At 52.5% G+C, this 20,916-nt stretch overlaps 1 protein-coding gene across 1 annotated transcript; it reads left to right on the top strand.

Annotated features, from left to right (window-relative positions):
* The first annotated feature begins 1,903 nt into the window (after positions 1–1,903).
* Positions 1,904–20,186, top strand: SDC4 (syndecan 4). The gene is made up of 5 exons (XM_090286463.1): positions 1,904–2,016; positions 13,725–13,863; positions 14,928–14,974; positions 15,791–15,992; positions 19,473–20,186. The coding sequence occupies exons 1-5, from the start codon at positions 1,948–1,950 to the stop codon at positions 19,622–19,624; spliced, it is 609 nt and encodes a 202-aa protein (XP_090142589.1). The 5' UTR covers positions 1,904–1,947; the 3' UTR covers positions 19,625–20,186.
* The last annotated feature ends 730 nt before the right edge of the window (positions 20,187–20,916 follow it).

The raw sequence follows: 20,916 nt of genomic DNA, 5'->3' as shown, positions 1-20,916 counted from the left end.
CTTGCAAAAGAATTTCTTATTCTGACATGAAATTAATTCAATTTCTCAGTTTATTTCCAAATCCTAGGGAAGGGTGTTAAGAATAGCTGAAAAAAAAAATTGCTTACCTTTAAATCTGTGGGGATAAAGCTGAGCAGCATTTGAAGTTTGCTTTACTGTCAACGCTCTCTGCAGCAAAAGATTTTCATCCTTTGATAATAATTAAGGGATGGGATGGAAGAGGGGAAGTCACTCCCAACTCTTCACAAAGCATATGAATCCATAATGTGCCAACAGAGGCCAAATATCCTGGTTCTGAAGCCATGCTTCAGCCTTAGAAAGATATATATATATTCTTTAAGGACATATGTAATGTATGTGTGTATATATCTTTATACCATACAAAATAAAGAAGAAAAAAATAAAGAAGAGATGAAGCTAGGCACTTTAGTACTTTGATTATCATAGGATGCTCCCCACTAATGTTTCCAACAGTGCCTGTGTTTGAGGCCCCAGAGGATTTATCATCCTTCCCACCTACCAGCACTGTTAGGAGGATGCAGGGATAAGGCCGACACATGACTTTTTCTTTTTTAAGATCCATTGCACGTGGTCTGCAACCCAGGCATGTGCCCTGACTAGGAATTGAACCCACGACCTTTTGGTTTGCAGGCATACACTCAATCTACTGAGCCATACCAGCCAGGGCACTTTTTATTTTTCATTTAAAAAAGAAAAAGAAAAAAAGGTGGAAGTAGATCTGGGATTGGAGTTAAACTTGTAGACCAGTTTCCTGAGAGATAAAACTTCTAAGGAACTTCAAAATCTGGAAAAACAAATCCCCTAAAACCCCCTAAAACAGAGGTCAGTGACCCTAAGACCAAAAATTCTACCCCTGGCTTGTTTTTGTTCCGTTCACTAAGAGTAGTTTTTTACATTTTTGTTCTGTTTATCATTATTATTTAAAAAATCCTCACCCAAGGATATGTTTATTGATTTAAGTGAGAGTGTTAGAGGAGGGAGGGAGAGAGAGAGAGAGAGAGAGAGAGAGAGAGAGAGGAACATCAATGTGAGAGAGAAACATCAATGGGTTGCCTCCTGTAGCCCGAGGGGCCCCTACCCGGGATGGAACCCCCATCCTAGGTATGTGCCCTGACTGGAATCAAACCCCGCAACCCTTTGGTGCACAGGGATGACAGTCCAACCGACTGAGCAACCCGGCCCGGGCAAGCACGGCTTTTACATTTTTAAATGCTTGGGGGGAGTGGGGTGGGGTAGGGGGGAAGGAGGAATCAAAGAATGACACGTGAAAGTTTTATAAAATTCAAATTTCAGTGTCCATAAATAGTGTTTTATTAGAGCACAGCCACACGCATTCTTTTCAGGCTATCTTAACTCCCTTTGAACTACAACGGTAGAGTTTAAGTAATTGCGACGAGACCGTATGGCCGGCAAAGACTCAAATACTTAGCCTTTTACAGAAAGTTTGCTGACACCTTGAAACTACCGGTGTTCCTGCCCCATTTGGAAAGTCCTCGAACCCTCTGACAGGAGCGTACTTGGTTTGAAGAGCGCTGGTCTAAACTGAGGACCTTGGGCAAGTCCTTCCTGTCTGTGGGCCTCAGTTTCCCCCGCTTTAAGAGGGGGTTAGACGCAGTGATCTTTGGGGGCCTGCCTAGCAGAGATCGAATAACGGGGGTTGGGGCTCCCGGAGGACAGTGACTCGGGGTAGATGGGGACCCGGCTGGCGCGCACAGGGTGGGTCCGTCGGGGTTTCCATCTCTGCGGGCGGGCTCAGCGCCCCGGAGGCCCAGCTTTCCCCGGGAATTCCTGGGGGCGGGGGGGGGGGGGCAGGGGTGCGGGCGCCGGGGGCGGGGCGGGGCGGGGCGGGGCTGGCCGCCGCCTATAAGCAGGGCCGATCGCGGACCGCGGCCACTAGCCTGCGCGCCCTTTCCGGATCGCGCTACCATGGCCCCCGCCCGCCTCCTCGCGCTGCTGCTGCTCCTCGTGGGCGCCCCCGCCGCCGCCGCGGAGTCGGTAGGTGCTTGGAGATCCCCCGGGGGAGGGCAGACCAGTACCTTCTTTGTTCCTGGGAGCCTGGGATAGAGGGGGATCAGGGGGCTGCGCCGCCCCTACGGAGATGCCGAGGCCGGGGAAACTTTGTTGGAAACTTGGCTCCGAGGTCGCAGGGAGGCCCCCGGGAGGAAAGGGGTGGCTGCGCCGCTCGCCCTGCGCCCCCAGCCTGTTGCTCTTCCCGCCTCCCGTTGGCCTCAGCGCTGTCGCGGGCTCCAGGCTCGGACGTGACTAAGCCGGTGCCGCCTCTCCCCCACCCCCCGCACCTTCCCCGGCGATCCTGGGACCGGTTCGGAGCCCCGAACCCCGCTCCTCGTCCCCTGGGCGCCCGGAGCCGGCAGCCCCAGAATCCCAGCTGCCCGGGGGTGACAGGGGGCGCGAGTACTCGGGAGGGGGAGGAGTTTGGGGTCCTGCGGGGCCTTGTTTCACACACCCCGGGGTGGAGAACTGAGCCCTGACCTCACTTCTGGCCTCAGCTGTGGCCACGGACTTGTGACAGGGCAAGGGCCCTGCCCCTGCCGCGTCTCACTTTCCCCATCTGCACCGAGGCTCCGAGGGAGTGGGGCAGGAGGTGACCGGGGAGTGCGCTTCTCTAGGGTCTGTCTCTGCAAAGCTGAGACTGAGGACTGGCAATGCTTGCGGCTCAGCACTTCACCCCAGTTGAGCGCTCCCCTGCCCCCCTTTCTGTGAGAAGACTTTACCTCTGCTCAGTGCAGACTGGGCAGTCGAAGCACCCACGCCGAGTGAGAGTGAGGCTTTCCTCCTCGCTGTCCACTGGTTCCCGTTGCTTACAGAACCCCGGGCCACCTGAAGCTCCTTTCACCCCAGCAGGCTGCTGGGGAGAAGGGAGGCAATCTCCTCCGGGAAGATGGGGAACTGCTGGGAGAGGCGAGCTGTGCCCCAGGGGCCTGGGCTTTGTGTGCCTTTCTTGCCCTTAAACCCTGTTTTTTTTAGTTTTTTTGTTTGTTTGTTTGTTTTGCGGGGTTGGGGGTGGGGGGCCGAGCAAGTCCCTAGTCAGTTTCTGTATGGGGTTCCTATTTCTCTGGGCTTACGTAGGGGAAAGTCATTTCTGCTTGGCAGGCTTCAGTTAAGGAATGAATAAGACCCTGAGCAATTAAACTTCCAGCACAGTTGCAGATAGGCAGCGATGATACCATTTAGTGCTTACCGGCCCCTCCGGCAATGTTCTAATAGCTTTCTAATGTCTATCCCATGACTATCAACTAGCCTAATTCTGATAACAACCTTGTTTACTGTTCTTAAACTGGTCCTGAGACTAGCGAGGCTAACTAACTTGCCTAAGGTCACACAGCACTTCAGGGGCTGAGCTGATTTCTATTTAGGCAGCTGGGCTTCCAAGTCCTTCCCTGCTCACATCTGAACTTGTAGTCTGATGCTACTCTGAGTGGTTTTCTCCTGTGTCCCATCTTGGATAACTCAAGACTCATTTCGAATCTAAAGATATTGGGGCCGGTCAGCCTCAAGGAATTCTGAGATGGAAGGGAATGACTTCCCCAAACTAAGGGTAACCTTGCTGAGAGATCAGTGGCTGAGCCAGGACCCAAACCCAAGCCTGCTGCCCTCAGGTGCAGTGGTCCTTACTAGGCCCTGAAGGAGTGCAGCCGTCGGGGAGGCAACCAAAGGAATGCCATGCTGAGTGCTGTTGGCTTGGGCAGCGGGAGAGGAAAGTCCCTACAGGTTGTGAGGCCAACGCACGTGCTCGAGTGAGGAGCAGACAACTGTGTCTCAGAAGGATGTGGTTTCAGGGAGGGAAGTCACTCCTGTGCATGCTGACCCATCTGCTGGGGGAGAAGTCAGCCCTGAGCAGCTGCTTCCTGAGAGGGGTGTCCTTCTGTTTCATCCTGATCTTAGTGCTTCCCTTCCTGGCTAGTGTCACAGACCTTCTACCCCTAACTGGGTCACGGGGCTTTCCCCTTTGGCCCTGCCACCCCCTTTCCTCCCAAAGTTGTGGCTGGAAAAATCAGACCTCATCACAGGTGGATTAGACCCCAGGCATGGTCTCGTCGGCTCTTTTTTTTGCTGGTGGAGAAAACGAGGCCCAGGAGGAGGGCTGTGCTAAGCACAGTTATGGTTTGCTGAGTGCTTTTCCTGTGCCAGGTTGGGTGTATGGAAAGCACTCCACCAAAAGCCTGCGGGGACTGTACTACGCCCACTTCATAGATGCAGGGACTGACAGTGGTGAAGCAGGCACCACTTTGGGCTAGCAGGGAGCGTGTAGGTCATCAAAATCTGTGCAGTAGCCCCTCCAATAAACCAAAGGCCTGCCCTCCGCTTAGGTGGTGCCCCCTGCCCCCCAGGTGCCACAGGTTTGGGGAAGGGAACCTGGGCTGAGCACCCAGCCTCCTCTGCATGTGGCCGGGGCTTGCCGTCCTAAACCAGTTCTTCCTGTCCAGCTGGGAGCATTCCCCTGAACTGCCTTTCTGCCACTCCCTCCCTGGCCAATTAAAGGCAGCCTTGTTTTGGGAGTCTGACCCCCACCCCTCCAGGTGGTGCTGTCCAGGAGCATAACCCACCTATGTGGCACCGGGCCCAATTTGTTCTGGGGAATTGTCCGCGACCCACCAGTGTACTTTAGCTTAGAGATGCTTCTGCTCTCCTTGACAATTCTCTCCTTGATTGCACAGAACTGGGGTTGGGGAGGAAGCCCAGGGGGCCAGTGAGAGCTCTTTGGAATTCTTAGAAGTCCTGAGACAATATTTGGGCCATGGCTTGGAGTGGAGGTGGGGGGCTCCATGAGGCTGGGTCCCTTTCCCTCTCTGGGTTTACATCCCCCATCTGTAAGATGGGATTTGAACTGAATGGCTTCCAGAGCCCTTTTCTCACTCCAGTATTCTATTAATAAAGGACATTGGAAACCATAAAGACAGCTAAGGCTTTTCCTCCCTTGAAGAAAGTTGTGTTTGGTGAAGGAATGATATATTGCACCAAATTCTGAGTTGCCTCCCCATCCCCACCCCCAAAATACCACTTTCACCCACACATGCCCAAGGCAGGAACTCTGCTCTGTTCCTTTTTAGTGACATAACTGTCTTGTAGTTAAAAACTCAGGAAATGTTTGGATGAATGAAGAAGTAATATTCAGGTGTGTAACTTCATTCTAATAGGTGCATGGAGGTTAGTTTTTACTGATAAGAAAGCCTCCTGGTGTATGATGCTCGGAAGAATGTAGTGGTTTGCCAAGGTCAGAACAAGGTCTGTCTGATAACACAAGGTTTCTCCTTTGCGCATCCTCAGACAGCATTCCAGATCAGGAAACTGGCTGGGTTGAAGGTAGATACCTCAGGTCCTACTTCTGAATTGGTGGGTGACCTTGAGCAATACGCCCTATCTCTCTGGATCATAGTGTGTCCCAACTCTAAAATGAGGAGGTTGGACCAGAGCCTTCCAGGCTCCTTCCTGTCTTGAGAGCCCACTGATAGGGGGAGGAGCGCTTTCTTGACCCTCTTGGTAAAGCGCCTGAACAAGAGGAGAAGTTGGGGGTGGGAGGGCCATTCAGCTCTTGCCTTTCAGCTCCTGGAAACAGGGCTTCTCCAAGGACTTGAAGTGCTGAGCGGTCTGAATGAGAGGCTGGGTGAGCCAGGCTGGGCTCCCCGCCCCAGCCCCTCCTGGGAGGAATTGACTCTTAACTGTCTTCAGCCTCCAGTACTGCTGGGTATGATTACCAAAAGACTTAAAATGGGTGGAAGGGGCTGGACAGGGCTCTGTGAGTCAGTGGAAGGGAGCAATAACTGGCCTGCCTGAATCACCCATTCCCTTTCTTCCTCTTGGCTACAGGATGGCTCTGTGGTAGGGACATTTCAATGGGTGCCAGTGTCTTGTCCTTCAAGAGCCTATTAAAGATAACATCTCATGTCCAGGGCCCTGAGGGGACATACGGGAAATATTAGTGTGGCCCAATCCTTTACAGTGCCTTGCCCTGTACGCGGACTTTGACAGAGTTCCTCACAATTGGTCATTGGCCCCTGCTGAACAGGTAGTGCCTTTTTTGTTTATTTGTTTTTCCCCTTTCCCCTTTCAAGCAAAACGAAGGCTGCAACTGGTATGAGTTTATAGAGCAAAGCTGGTACAGTCCAGACTGGATTTGACCCCAGGGGTCTCTGGTCCCTCCTTGCTTTCTGGGACTGACTCGAGGGCGCTGATTGGAACACTGGTTTGGAGTTAGGCAGACCTAACTCCAGACGTGTGAAGTCCTACCTGGCTCAGGATGGACCAGCAGTCTCTCAGCTTCTCGGCCTGTAAGCAGATCTGGACTGTGGTGAGGCTTGTAGGAGATGACATGACAAATAAAGCTCCCAATGTCATGCCTGGTAGGGAGGAGGCGTTCTTAGTGACAGTGTCCTTCTTTGTCCAGGCCACTTGGATGCTACCTGGTACCTTTGAGGAACCTACCCTCTTGTCCCCTGGAAAGCTTTCTCCCCTCCCCCATTTCTAACCCACAGCTGCAAGGCGGGGAGGGGGAGGAGTCCAGGGTGGGGCTGATGGAGCCCAAATCAGCTATTTGTTTGTCTTACCAGCGGGCTGTTTGCTAATTATCACATGGGTTTATATTTAATCAAGAACCAGTTCCCAGCAGCCCCACCCCTCCTGCCCCATCTGTAGGAACCCCCTGCTGAAGAGTTGGCAGCCTGGAGGGACAGGGGGCAGGGGGTTTTCAACAGGTACTAACGACCTAGGACACTACCTAGAAGTCGGAAGTCACCCTCTGGAGTTAGAGGACCATGTTAGAGGCTGAGTGGCTCTGGGCTTTGAGGGGTGTGCTGATGGGCAGACAACGTAGTGTTCTGAAAAGCTAGTTGTCTTATGTTTTCATTGCCTGGTGCCTAGAGAGGGAGGAGGAGGAGAAGGCATTTGTCAACAGCTGGGGCCTGACTTAACCCTGGGAGGACAGCACACCTGGCTGGTTTGTCCTTAACTCACTGGTGATCTTTGGGTGCGACCCCAAAATCTCCAAGGGGCCTCTGGCCCTGTCTGCTGAACACTGGATGACTGGAAAGTGGGTATTGGGTATTTCACAGCTAGAAGAGCCCAAGTCCTGCCCAGCTCTGCTTCTCACCCCTCGGTGACACACAGTTAGTTAATAAGTCACTTCACCAATGGGAGCTCCAGTGTCCTCTATAAAACACCTGTGTCACTCGAGGGCCATCATTGGTGTTTGGCAAACTTGTAAAGTGCTGGCTTAAGTTTAGTTTATCATTACCGGCTAGACAAGAGTCCTTAACCTGGTTGGCTTCGGGAAGGTGGCGTCTGTACTCACATTGAAAATGTAAACCAGTGGTTATAGCTCTTGGGATTTAAAACTTTTTATCCTTTTCAGAGGGCTCCAGGAGCCCCTCAAAGATCACCCTGTGATCTGAACAGTTCTTTCCAGCTTTGGCCTCCTGCAGCCCCCTTCCTACCCCTCCTACTTCCCACGTGCCTCTGTGGCCCCACTTACGCTCCGCTCCCACCCCCCATCCAGGCCCTCCAACCCAGTCTCTCCCCCCCCCCCTTTCTCTGCTTGTTCCCTTCCTCATCTTTCAGGCCCGGAGCTCGGCTGCCCCAGTTTTCTCTGGCACGGTAGAAGAGGCTGCTAGTCAGGTGACACCTGGGGTAATGGAAAGGGGAGGCAGGGAGAGGTTGGTATGTGTGGAAACAGTGACTTGGTGGAGCCTGCTGGTCATGGCCAGGCCTGCAGGGACTGGCTGTGCCACTCCAGCCTCTCTGGGCTTGGGGGCAGGGGTGACCAATGGCCGGGCGAGTCATCAGAAGCAGGGGCACTCCTTGCCCTGGGGAAGCTGGGCTGAGAGATGTCCCTGGGACAGGCTGACTTGGTCTGGAGCCTTGGCTTCCCGGAGTTGTGGGGGAGGCTTCGAAAAGGCTTGCAGCCAGCACCCAGAGCTGATCTAATCAGTCCAGACAAGGCTATCGACTCTGCTGTTGAGAACAGGGAGGCTTGTTTACGTCCGTCCCGCCCGCCATCCAGCAGGGACCTGGGATCCAGGATCCGCTGCCTAGATTACAAACCCCAGCTTCAATGCACCTCTGTCTCTGCGGCCCTGCGGGAGCCAGCCCTTCCCAGCTGTCTCCACCGGTAATCGGAGCAGTGCCCAGCTTGGTTACCAGGCCTCAAGACAGAGGGAAGCTTGTCTCTTTGAGAACTGTCTTACAGGTGGGGAAACCAAGGCCCAGAGGGACAATTTCCCAAGATCGCCCAGAGGGAGTTAGTGGCAGGGGTGCGCCATCAGCTCCTGGCACGGGACATGCAGAGGCTCTAGAAGCTCCCGCCCCCTGCCCCCATTCCAAGCTGGCACCCCAGGAACCTGGAGCCCTTGCTGTGGGAATGGGCTGCCCTGGGGGGGTTGGTGAAAAGCTGGCTGCTGGCAGTGCCAGGCCTGGCTACTCTCCTGAGTGATTGTGTTCAGAGTAACCCGACCTCAGAGTGGGCAGAGCCTGGGCAGAGCAGACATTTGAACCCCCACCCCACCCCCAGAGCTGGCTTAACTCTTCGGGTACCAGAGCACCAGGTTATAGATTGGTGTGCTGTCATGTTTGCCTTCTAGATACTTTTTTGCCCCCAAGGCACACCAGGAATTAACTCTGGCATAGAATTTCAGGCATCTGTGGTCATTGCCGTTTGATCCTTTTGGAAAAATACAGCTAGTCTTTTCTCTGCCTCTCTCTGCTTAGAACAAGTGCTCCAAGGTGTGTGACCTTGGGCAGGTCTCTGCCCATCTTGGGGTCTTTTGCCCGTGGGGTCTTTTGCTCTTGTCTGAAGGGAACATGATTGGTTGTGAAAGAGTCTCTGACCCTTTATGGGTTATGTCTCTTCACAGTTTGCAAAGCGTCTTTGACCACCTTCTTTCTAGGAATAGAATTGCTTCAACAACTTTTCTCCGGTCTCTCTGACCCCTGGACCAGTAACCCCCTTATCCAGAAGGAAGACAGGTGGGAATTAGTAATAGCCAATACTCGTTGAGCACCTGCAGTGCGCCAGGCCGTGTGCTGGGTCCCTTGCACACACAAATGCATTTCACTTAATCCTCATCACCCTGCAAGGTGCTACTAGCCTTGGTTACAAAAAGAGGCCGCTGAAGAGTTGAGGTGTGAAATAAGCCCCCAGACTCACACAGTTTTGCTTGTGGATCTGCCTTTTCAGGGGACCACCCTGGTGGAGCCTTCCGTTCTGCCAAGGTATAAAGAGTTCTGGTCGTGGCCCCCAGGGTTTGCTCATTCTAGGGGATGGCTGACCCTTCCGAAGGGGGATGGGGGAAAACAGTGATGGTGACAATGGTGCCTTCTGGAGAGATCCTGCCAGGATCGCTCTGGTGGGTTTACTCATGGGGCACAGGGTGTTCACCAGCCTCCCCACCCAAGCCAGGACACTGAACTTCTCCCTGGTGCCCCAGCCAAGTCTCTGTTCTTTTGTTTAAGCTCTATCACTTTTGCCCTTGTTTATTCCCTGCCCTGGGGAAGGGGTGCCCTGGAGTCCTGGCCTGGCTGTGCGTGCTGTGGACTGTGTGGTTGGGGTGGACAGGTGAAGCGTGGGTGGCGGTGAGAAGCCTGGTTGTGGCTAAGACATAGTCTTGAGAAAGATCTAGGATTGAATCCCAGCTCTGTCACTTTCTCGCTCTGTGACTTGAGAGGAATAATTCCACAGAACCTCAGTTTCCTGCAAAACGGGGCAGAACACCCTACCGGTTCGTGCCAGTAAAGTGAGCTCCTACAGAGCAAAACCCAGCTGGGCGCCCAGCATGCGGTGGATATTTGTGCTGGCCACCCCAGCCCCTGTGCTGACAAAAGCTGTAGGACTCTGGGATAGGGTTGGTGACCTTTTCCTAGCTTTATGCCCATAGCCTAAGGACTGGACGTATATCTGGAGTGACAGCTGCTGGCCTGTGGGCCTGCTGAGACCCTTAGGGCCAGCCAGAGCCCTTGCAGGAGGGAGGGAGGACAACTCCTGTCCGAGAGCCAGGAGATCTAGGCTCTAAGTCTGGCTCTGCCGCCAGCTGCTTGGGTGACCTTGGCAAAGCCCCTTGTCTTTTAATCTGTTTGCTGGGTTATAAGATGAGACGCTTGAGCTCTGTGGCCTCAGATACCTTCTGTTGGCAGGTGTTAGTCCATTTAGAACAAAGCAGCACCTACCCCTCTTCTGTGGGGAAGCATCCAGCATCTCTAAACCTCCAGGCACTTGCCCCAGGTGCCCACCAGCCATGGGCCAGCAGGGTCTGTGACGCCCAGGCCTACTGCTGCTTCACCTGGTGATTTCTGTTGTGAGTCTGTGAGAAGGACAGAGACACAGGGAGACCTGCGGGCCCGGGGATGATGTCTGTACATGAACACACGTGTGACTACATGTCCCTTGGGCAGGGATGGAGTGAGGTGAGGAGAACAGGCCACATCCTTAGCCAGGAGCAGGGTGGGGTCCCTCTCTGGGCAGGGCTGGGCCTGGCTGCTGGGTGACCTCATTCTTCAAAGCCACCCCAGACTGAATGGGCCTTGATGAAGAGGATGGGGGAAGGGAGGGCACGCCTTCCCCCCCGCCCCCCCGCGCCATACACAAAAAAGATGATTACCCACAAACCCCTGCAGTGTGATCCTGTCTTGTTGGCTTAGTCTCAAAGGGCTCCTTCCTGCTTGGGAATTTTCCTGTTGTCAGGGGTTGTGGCCGGAGAACAGGCCAGAGAGGGTGCTTCTGGAGTTGAAGAAGGATTTAATTTCCCGTTTCCTCTCATCAGCACACCTCACAATTCTCCCAAGCCCCCTTGACTTGCTGTAAGAGGGCACCTACGGTCATCCAATGCAGCCTTTAGGGACCCTGCCCAGTTATCTGATGGGGTCTCATCCTGGCCATGCTGCTGACCTCTGGTGTGACCTTAGACATGTCCTTTATCCTCTCCAGGAGCCTGGCATAAATATGAAGGATTGGGGATGGCTAGGTGACCACAAAGAGGGCTGACGGGGGAATAAATCTGGTTCAGCCTCCGTCCTGCAGACGTGGCTATGAGGTTGCCATACTTGCCCCCTCTTGGTCTTCCTTTCACCAACGTGAGATGGAGGTAGTTACATCAGCCCGTCAGCGTGGGCTGTTTTGAAACACTCTCACATACTGAAAGGCAGGTGATGAGGAAGGAACGTTAATTACATGGCTCCTGGGGCCGAGAGGGGCAGGGAGGGCCTCAGCCTGACACAGCTCCTGTCCAGACCCCAGCCCCTGTCTGGAGGACTTGGAGCTCTGATTCCCACAGCTAGTTTGGTCTCCAGGCCAGGCCAGGCCAGGTCAACAGGTGGCCGTAGTACCTACCATCTTTCCCTCCTGGGCTGGTTTGACTTCCACTTCCACTGAACAGGGCTCCCTTCCTACCCGGATAGACGGGCACTATGTGTGCACGTGTGTTTATGCGTGTGGGTTTATATGTATGTAGATAAAGGTTCAAGTGACCCATGCTTCAGTCCTGGTCCAGTGTGGCCATTTTCTGCCTGTGTGAACTTGGGCAAGTGACTTGACCCTTCTGAGCTGCCCACCTCCTTTCCAGTTCTGCAAAAAAAGATCTACTTGTAGAGCCATTATGTGCTAAGTGCTTAACTAGGTAAGCCACCCAGGTGCTAGCTGGTTCTGGGCCCCAGGGGAATTTGCAACAGGAGAAGTGGGTAGGAGTACAGGAACCCCCCGCCCCCCAGGTGCTGGAGGCTTGCGCAACCAGAGGAACCTTACTCCTGAGCCGCCAGACCAAGGCCACAGCCACAGACAGGGCTGTGTGCGGGGGCTGGAATTCCAACACCAGCAGCTCAGCAGCTCCCGATTCCCAAGTTATGAAGTCATCCCTAGCCAGGCCTAACCCTTCTGACTCCTCACCCCCATGTGCGCCAAGCGGTCAGCAAAGATTCTCCCTTCGTGTGGGAGGCGGGCTGCCGCCCACTGCCGTCCTCCCAGCCTGGCCCTGCTTCCTTCCGGGAATCCAGCGTATGCCCTCGGGGGAGTGGAAGAGGGTTTCACAGCAGGTTCCACCCGCCTCTGCCCGGAAGCCGTGGCAGGAGCCTGGGCCCCTCCTGCAATGGTAACCCTGTCTTAGGAACCAGTTCTCCTTCTTGGGCTCTTCCGTGGCACTGGCAGGTGGTACTGGGTGAAGGACAGCCTTGGGCATCAGAAGCAGAGACCTGGCCTCTTCCCTCTGTGAGTTATGCAGCTAACTCACTGTGTGAACCTGGGCAAGTGACTGACCTCTCCGGGGCTCCTGTCCTCTCAGGTTCTGTGAAATGAGAGGACAGGACATGCCTGGCCTCTCCAGCTGGTATTCTGTGCTCCTGCAGTTACAGGCTCTGGGAAAGAAGCTGTTGGGGAGGGGTGTGTATGGGACTTAATCGCAAGCCTAACCCTCCTGGCAAATGATAGACCTTTCATATTTGAGTAATTAGTGAAATGAACTTGGCCCAGGGCTGCTGTTCTGTGGGCGGACAGAACCTCAGCCCAGGAGCTAAGAGGAAGGGTGATGGGCATTCCAAGTGCTTCCTACCCACCTGAGCTCTAGGCACTGGGAGCAGAGGAGCTGATGTACTGTAGGCCCTTAAAAAGGTTCTTTGCCACCCTGGCTGGTGTGGCTCAGTGGATTGAGTGCCAGCCTGTGAACCAAAGGGTCATCAGTTCGATTCCCAGTCAGGGCACATGCCTGGGTTGCAGGCCAGGCCCCCCGCTGAGGATGTGTGAGAGGCAACCACGCATTGATGTTTCTCTCCCTCTCTTTCTCCCTCCCTTTCCCCTTCTCTAAAAATAAATATATAAAACCTTTGTTGGGGGGGGGGGTTCTTTGCCTCCCTGGACCTTTGTTACTTTCCTTTTAAAAGCTTCTCAGTGGGGGTGGACCTAAGATTCTGCTGTAACCAGGTGGGTCCCCGTGGGGTAGGGGCTGGGGGACACTTATGGGTGACATGAGGGCAGAAACTGCACCCCTCTGCAGTGTTGGTGGCAGAATAGATCTGTGGGAGCTGTTTGGAAGGCGGATTATAAGAGAACACTTAGGTACTCTTAAGGCGCTGAGCTGGACCACGCCCTGACCTGAAGCCTGAAGCTATCCTGCGGTGTGGGTGAGCCGGCCCTGCCTGTCCCGGGCAAGTCTGACTCAGCGCGGAGCGGTGTCCCAGGGCCCGCAGCCCTCTGTGACTCAGCTGCAGCGGCATCACAGAGCTCTGGCTCCCGGACCCTGGCGTGGCGTACCCTGCGGCCGGCCTGCACGGGGGCAGTGCTGCTCTGAAGTCAGGCCGCCCGACGTGGAATCCCCACTCTTCCACCTGCTACTGTGTCACCAAAAGAAATGATTTCTTGTCTTTAATATCCACTTCCCTCGTTCGTAAAATGGGGTGAAAATCGTGCCTTTAGAATTAAGAACAAGGCCTGACACATATCAAGTGCTTAGCAAATGGCTCCTAATACTATATGTACATTCTGATTATTACCACCTTTTATCGTTTTTATGAGCCCAGAATGGGAAGTGGACTTATGTAAAGTCACACGGCAAGTAGGGGCCAGAAGGGGTCCGGGACTCCAGGCTCTGGCCCGGTCCCCTTCCAGCACCTCAGTTCACCTTCTCCAATGCCCATTCCACTGCTTTTCATGGCTCAGGGGCTGTTATAGACCATTATGGGGCTATTGGCTGATTTTTCTCCTTTTTCCACCCTAGATCCGAGAGACCGAGGTCATCGACCCCCAAGACCTCCTGGAAGGCCGATACTTTTCTGGACCCCTCCCAGACGATGAGGATGTGGGGGGCCCCGGGCAGGAATCCGATGACTTTGAGCTGTCTGGCTCTGGAGATCTGGGTACGGAGGCTGCGATGGGCAGGCCCGGGGTGCGGGGCTGGAGGGAACGTGGTCTCTCCTTCCGGGCAGCTGACCATACCTTGAGACTTGGACTTCTGTGAGGGTTTTCCTGGAGAGCTCCTTCCCCTTCACATAAGAGGAAACAAAGGAACTGCATCAGCCGTTTCCAGCCCTGGGCTATTCGTAGCCTGGAGCCGTCCACCTAGGGCCTAGTGAGGGTGGGCTGGCGTGGGGAGAACTGATTGTCTTTCTTCCTTTGAAAGGAAAAAAGACCTGGGGGCCTACAAGGGCAGAAGTGTGGGTGGGAAACCAAGAACAAGCCCCTGATTCAGAACGGGTGGGAGTCGGTGAAGGCGTTTGAGCTTCTTGGGGCGGGATCCAGGGCTGGGGCGTGGCATGACTTTCTGGCCCTGGATGCTGAACCAGACAGAACTACTAGGAAACATCCGTCCCATGTGCAAGGTGGTGTAGTAATTCAGTTTGAGTTTTGGAGTCACGTAATCCTGAGTTCAAATTGCCAGGCTATGGCCGCTGAGCCTCAGTTTCCAAGTCCGTAAAATGGGAATAGAAATGACATTACATCAGTGTTTTGGGCATCGGACTCAGGTGAAGCTCTGTACATACCAAGCAGTAAGTAAATGTTTTAATATTGCAATTTCTAATATTTTAATATTGCAATATTGCCTTCTCAAAGGAGCCCCCTGGGGAATCTTGTTAAAGTGCAGATTCTATTTCAGTGGGCCGTGAAATTCTGTATTTGCATCCAGCACCCAGGGGTGCTGTTGGTCCCTGGACCTACCCTTTACTGAGCAAGGGTTTGGAGCTGACCGAGCATCTGTCCAACTACCAGCTTGACATTCCTGGGAAAGGTCCAGGGAGGCAGCTGTTAGGAGCCCCATTTTACAGATGAGGTGACTGAGGCTGGGGTGGGAATGGTCCCTTTCTGGACATGCAGCATTTGGGAGCTGCTTATATGTCTGGACTCCCAGCAGCTATGGCTGAAAGGGGTAATTTATCTGGGGGGTAACTGACCTCATACTCACACAGCCCTTCTGACCTTACAGATGACTCAGAGGACCCCAGGGTCTTCCCCGACGTGAGCCATCCCTTGGTGAGTAACTGCAAGCCTTGCCTCTCCCTCTGCTGCTCTGTGACGTCTGTTGAGAGTGACTCAGTAAGTGAGGGTCTGACCTCACTCTGCGAGAAGACTTTCGTTTGTGACCCTGGGCTCGTTTGGGGCGGGCACCTCTGTGGGTCATGGGCAGGCCATCCTCCCTGCAGGGATGATCACTGTCAACATTTAGATGTGTTTCCAGCCCCTTTTCTATGCTTTTATAAGTATTTTCCAACGTGAACACCAAATGATATACACAGTTCTACGTATCGCGTTTTTCACTTTGAGGGGTCACGAGTGGTGCCCCACATAATTAAAGGTTCTTTCTCTTTTCAGAGGCTGCGTAATTATAGTTCACCTGATTCTCCTGATGGATGGAAAAGTTGTTTGCAATTTTTTGATATTCTAAAATTATAGCACTATAGCAATCATCTTTTATACAAATCTCTAATTAGCATCTTAAGACAGAGTCTCAGAGGCAAAATTGCTGCCTTCAAGGCAATTTTGCAGTTTTGCCAACCCTTTCCTCCAACGTGGTTACTCAGATGCCCACCGAGCAGTAGTGAGGGGACACCTGCTTCCCTGCACCCTTCATGGCATTATTTGTTGCCATTTTGAGACATATCTACTAGAATAGTTGAGGGGAAGGATTTGATGGCATAATTATTGAGGTTGTGGCTGATTTCTGCTCCAGAACCATGTGATTCAGTCAGCAAGATGGCCGAACCAGATTCCCCACTGGGCTGAGTGACCCTGTCTCCTCTCAGCCCCTCCTGAACCTGGGCTGAGTCATTTTCTTCTTCCCCCATCCAGGTGCCTTTAGATAACCACATTCCTGAGAGGGCAGGGCCTGGGAGCCGGGTCCCCACGGAACCCAAGGAACTGGAGGAGAATGAGGTCATCCCCAAGAGGCTCTTGCCACCTGCTGAAGGGGATGAAGAGGTGTCCAACAGGGTGTCCATGTCCAGCACTGCCCAGGGCAGCAACATCTTTGAGAGGACAGAGGTCCTGGCAGGTAAGATCCCAAGGGTGTGTATGCGTATGTGCGAGTGTGTGTATGTGTGTGTGTGTGTGTGTGTGTGTGTAGTGTAGGGCAGCCTGGTAGAGGGAGAAAAGAATTGCACAGCAAAGTCTTCTAAAGAATAGACAAGTTGAGTCGTTCACTTGCCCTGAGAACAAAGCATTTTCACCTCCTGGGTTAGGTAGCTGGGGAGTTAATTATTAAAAGTTAACATTCTTTGGAAACCTCCCTTGAAAGCCCAGGGCTCCTTAGGATTAGGGTGGCTTCCCCTTCCCCAGCTCTATCATCTGACAGCCTTCTGACCTTGGCTGAGCGGCTTCTGAACCTCAGTAGACATGAGCCTCAGTTTCCTCCTCTGTAAATGCAGACGGTGACCCCTGCTTGGGTTGGTATAATGATGCCGTGAAAAATAGAATCTGAAATAACTAGGCAAACTGTAAAGGGCTGTTCTGATTTGTTAGTAGGATATATTAATCTAAAATATAAGGTCAGGGGGAGAGGTGACAAGGGCTTATTTTGAGACCCAGAAGAAGAGAGCTATTCAGGACTCACTGATTCGGGCGAAACCCAAATAGTGTTCCAGTGAGGAGAGGAAGGCGTAGGGGTCTTTATGAGAAAGAGAAGGGGAATGACGTTGAGTGGAAGGAAGGAATTCCTATGGCTGGTATATAAGCTAAGGAAGCAGATAAGCTAGCATAGCGATGCTAATTCTAAAGAATGTCTTCAATTTTCAGGCATGCTATCTGCTTTCCTGATAACTTTGCAAACAGTGTTTGGAGTACAATGCTGCTTTAGGCCCCGTCATTCCAAAGGGTATTTTGTCCTGTTTTCACCTTCTTAAGTTTGAGGAGTTAGTGCCTGCAAAGCAGTTCCTTTAGGGTGGCAACTCTGACTCCATTTTGAAGCTGCTTTGTTGATAACATTTTTCACGTATCTGTCATGGAATCTTCACTGAGCCTTCGCAGTAGGTGACACACAGGGAACCGTCATGTGACTGATTGGAAACCGAGGCCTCAAGCACTTCAGCAGCTGGCCTCAGGCAGAGCCGTAGGGTGCGCGACTCTAGCGTGCTGTTCTGGGGAAAGCCGTGTCTCGGGGTGAGGGAAGGCCGCAGGAGTGGCCCCGTCCAGCCTGACTGTGGGGCCATCAGCTGGGGTGGTGGCTGGTTCCCTCCCTCCTTCCCTGACAGCCTTGCGGGTCTCCAGAGCTGCGGGGAGGGGTATTGTCGGAGGGAGCTCCCTTTGTGGCCAGGTTTTACAGTCTGGATGAGGCAGCTTGGTGACAGGGCACCCTGGGCGCTGGCTCGGTAACTCCCGTCTCCTGGCAGCCAGCTGGGCCAGTGGCTCCCAGGAGGTTTGAGGTACAGGGAGAGAGTCCCGTGTCCTGCCTCCATCCAGGACAGATGAAGGACCTTGCCTGCATCTTGCAGATGAGGCTCCCTGGAAGTATAGCCCCAGGTGACTTTGGGCCCAGCTTAGCCCTGGCCCCTGCCCCCTAGCACGTGAGCCAGTGTTCTTTTCACTTTTCCTTCTCTCCTTTCTGTGTGACGTGGGTGGGGTGGGGATGCTGTTGGGACTAGAGGGGCCCCGAGAGACCATTTGGCCTTTTTAGTTTCAGACTATTTGGTTGAAGTATTTTAAAGCTTCCCCTGTCTTTTTTCAACCATAGTCTCGCTTTCAGTGGGTGTAGTCCTATGGGGGTTTACATGAGGTTTTGCTTTTATCAACTAAGGGTTCTACTCCTTTTAAAGCAAAAAATTTTTTTTTCTTTAAAACCATAAAAGTTGTTTAAAAGACCACTGACCTATTCCAAGCAACTGCTTCTTATACTTGGGGAAGCTGACACCCAGAGAAGGCAAACCACTTGCCTTGGAACACAGAGCAAGAGACAGGACTGAAGTCATGTCCTCTCTTAAATCTTCCAGTAGAGAATTGAACAGTATATATTTGAACAGTATATATATGGTTTTCATGTAAAATGACGTTATTGAGCTAGCTGAGGCGGGACATCCAGTCCCACTTTTTGAAGAAGCCCCTGGGAGTTTATCAAGTGCTTGCCATGTGCCCTGTGATTCATGTGACCCCCTCATTTGAGTCCCTACAACAACCCTCTCCGATGGGTTTGGTTATCAATACTGTTACAGAGAAAGAAACAGGCTCAGAGATGTCAAATCACTTGTCCAGGGTCATAAAACCAGGGAGTGGTAGACCTGGCATTTGAACCTAGGATCACAGTCACTTCTGAGGCTATACTTGAACCTTGACCTTCTGGGGAGTCCCAGCACAGACCTACTAGAGAGGCTGGGGTCATCAGAGGGGAAGGTGAGGGTGACTAGAATGGGGCTGGTTCCTGGTATTCCCTGTCCTTTTCCTGGCATCTCCTGGGGGGCACTTTGTTGCTGCTTTTTCATAGTTTTAGCCAAGAAAGACCCTTGCTCGGCCCCTGTGCCCTCATTCTGAGCTTAGCTTTGACGGAAAGTTAATCTTCTTAGCCTGAGTTAAGACTGAATTAGGGGACTTAATCTGCCGCAGAAAGGGTGCTGGGAGACATCCCTGTCCCCTCCACAAATGGAAGTGAGCCTTCTGGCCTCCTGAGAATATCCACCCGAGTTAGAAACCCACATCTGTCTGACCCTGGCCAGCTGCCCTTGGGCAGTGCTCTTGGCACCCAGCTGTGAGGGTCACTCACTATTGTGCCAGACCTGATTCCGGGTGTGAGGGACACAGATACCACAGACATTTACAATTCATGACTACTGAGCACATGTTATGCACTTCTGAGCACTGTAAGTGGGTTAGTGTATTTAATTCTTAGGACACACATATGAGAAAGGTAGTATTATTTCCATTTTGCAATGAGTGAGATGAGGGAGCTTATGATCACACAGCCAGTAAGTGGAGGGATGGGAGCGGGCACTAGGCAGCCTTAACCACTGATCAGTAACCTCCATCTACAATATCTAGAACAGAGGAGTATGGGGATGATAACGTGTACACCTGTGTATGGTGGTGTACACCTGGGTGTCCAGATGAGTCTACCTGTCTATAGAAGTGTATGCGGCAAGCATACAGGTGCACACAGGGACGGCTAGAGGGCTGCGTGATAAGTGTGTGTCTGTGACCATTTCCACAGCCTGCAATTTTTCTTGCTTCCGGCTTAGTTACGGACGGCTAAGCTGCTGTTGGGGGTGTCAGCCTGGTATTTGGACAGAGCCAGGCTTTGGATTCAGGCAGATGTGGGTTAGAATGGTGGCTTTGCCACTCCGGCCCTATGGTCCTCAGGGACCCTTATGACCCCCCTGCCCCCCATTCTCATAAGTGAGGCCGTGAGAATCACATCAAGCAGCACTGTGCCGGGCACAGGTGGTCGTGATGGTGAGGATGTCTTGCTGTAACAGAACTGCCTGGTGGGCGTGGGAGGGCGCCCCGGGTCCGAAGTTGCCGCTCTCACCTTACTGTCTCCTCTTCCCTCCAGCTCTGATCGTGGGCGGCGGCGTGGGCATCCTCTTTGCCATTTTCCTGGTGCTGCTGCTGATGTACCGCATGAAGAAAAAGGATGAAGGCAGCTACGACCTGGGCAAGAAACCCATCTACAAGAAAGCCCCCACCAATGAGTTCTATGCCTGAAGCTTCCTCTTGGGAACCGGCTTGGACTTGAGGGGGGTGGAAAGCTGAAGGATTTGGGAGGTTGTATGTGAGGGGAGGGGGAGGGCAATCTAATACTGACCTGTCAGCATCTTCAGCCCTGATTACGGTTAAAGGAACAGGAGAGACATCGCCTGCTCCTGCTCCTGCCTGCCTCTTCTTAGTGCTCTGGGCCTCCATGGTCCCAGCAGAAAATGAGGCTAAACTTGGCCTTTCTCAAGGCAAATCAAGGGGTGCATTATTTCTTCATCTTCCCGTTTGGAACCTAGGCCCGTCTTAGAGCCTGTGCTGACCGTGCCTCATCAGAGCCCCACTGAAGCTGTCCTAGAGTCCTGTCCTGCGGGAGGTCTGACCCCAGCGCCTTCCTCCCTCCCCCTCCCTTTCACAGCCGGCCCTTCTGCCAGGAGCTGGGAGCAGGAACCAGAACCATCCGCACCTTGCACCTTGCGAGGCGTCCCTCAAAGGGCACTGTGTCCACACTACAGGAGTCTCTGTGGTGCACCTTGGGCCATTAGGCTCTTTCAAGTGACTTTTGGAAAACTTTTTTTTTTTAATTTGGGGAGGGAGGGGAAGCAGGGAGGGTGGGGAGAAGAGCTGAAAGTTCAGACTAAAATAGATTTGTAGAATATTTGTAAATCTGTTTTTAGTGGGTTGGGTTTTGTGGGTGTTTTTTTTTTTTTTTTTTTTTTTTTTTTACAGTTCATTCCTCTCTGCCTGGGCAAGAGTGCACAGATGCTGTGGTCTCTCTGCTCTCTTGCATGTCTCCACCACACCTGCTAAGTTTGTATTTAATGGGCTTTTTTGGTCTTGTTTGTTTTTGTTTCTAGAAAATGAGAGAAGAGCCGGAAATATGATTTTTATTAATTTTTTAAAACTATTTATAGCTTCAGACAGGGCCTCTTTTTCTTCTTTTTCTCTAGACCCCCTCCTCGTTTTATAAGACATACTTTACAGCCCTTTGTTCATGACTTTGACCCTTTCTGAAGCTGCTCCTCTAAGAAGTAGCTTTTCTGAGACATAGTTTTCTAGCAGATCCCAAGATATAATGTAAGGGATGATAGGATATTTGTGTCTCTTTTCTTGTAATATATTATTATTCTCTCTTGGTTCTAGAAAAATAGATAAATATATTTTTTCAGGAGATAGGATAATATTTCCCATTTGAAGTTGCTGGGCGGTTGAGTGAGTGAATTTGTATGCGGCTGAGGGGGCTTTTGCCTCTTTCTCTTGCCCTGTTCCTGGTGCCTTTTCACTGGGCTGGAATAGCTGTGGGT

This window comes from Furipterus horrens, unplaced genomic scaffold (assembly GCF_987537825.1).
Source record: "Furipterus horrens unplaced genomic scaffold, mFurHor1.1.pri manual_scaffold_8, whole genome shotgun sequence".
NCBI lineage: Eukaryota > Metazoa > Chordata > Mammalia > Chiroptera > Furipteridae > Furipterus > Furipterus horrens.
Note: the sequence above shows the minus strand (reverse complement) of the source record. Positions and strands in the feature narration are given on the sequence as shown.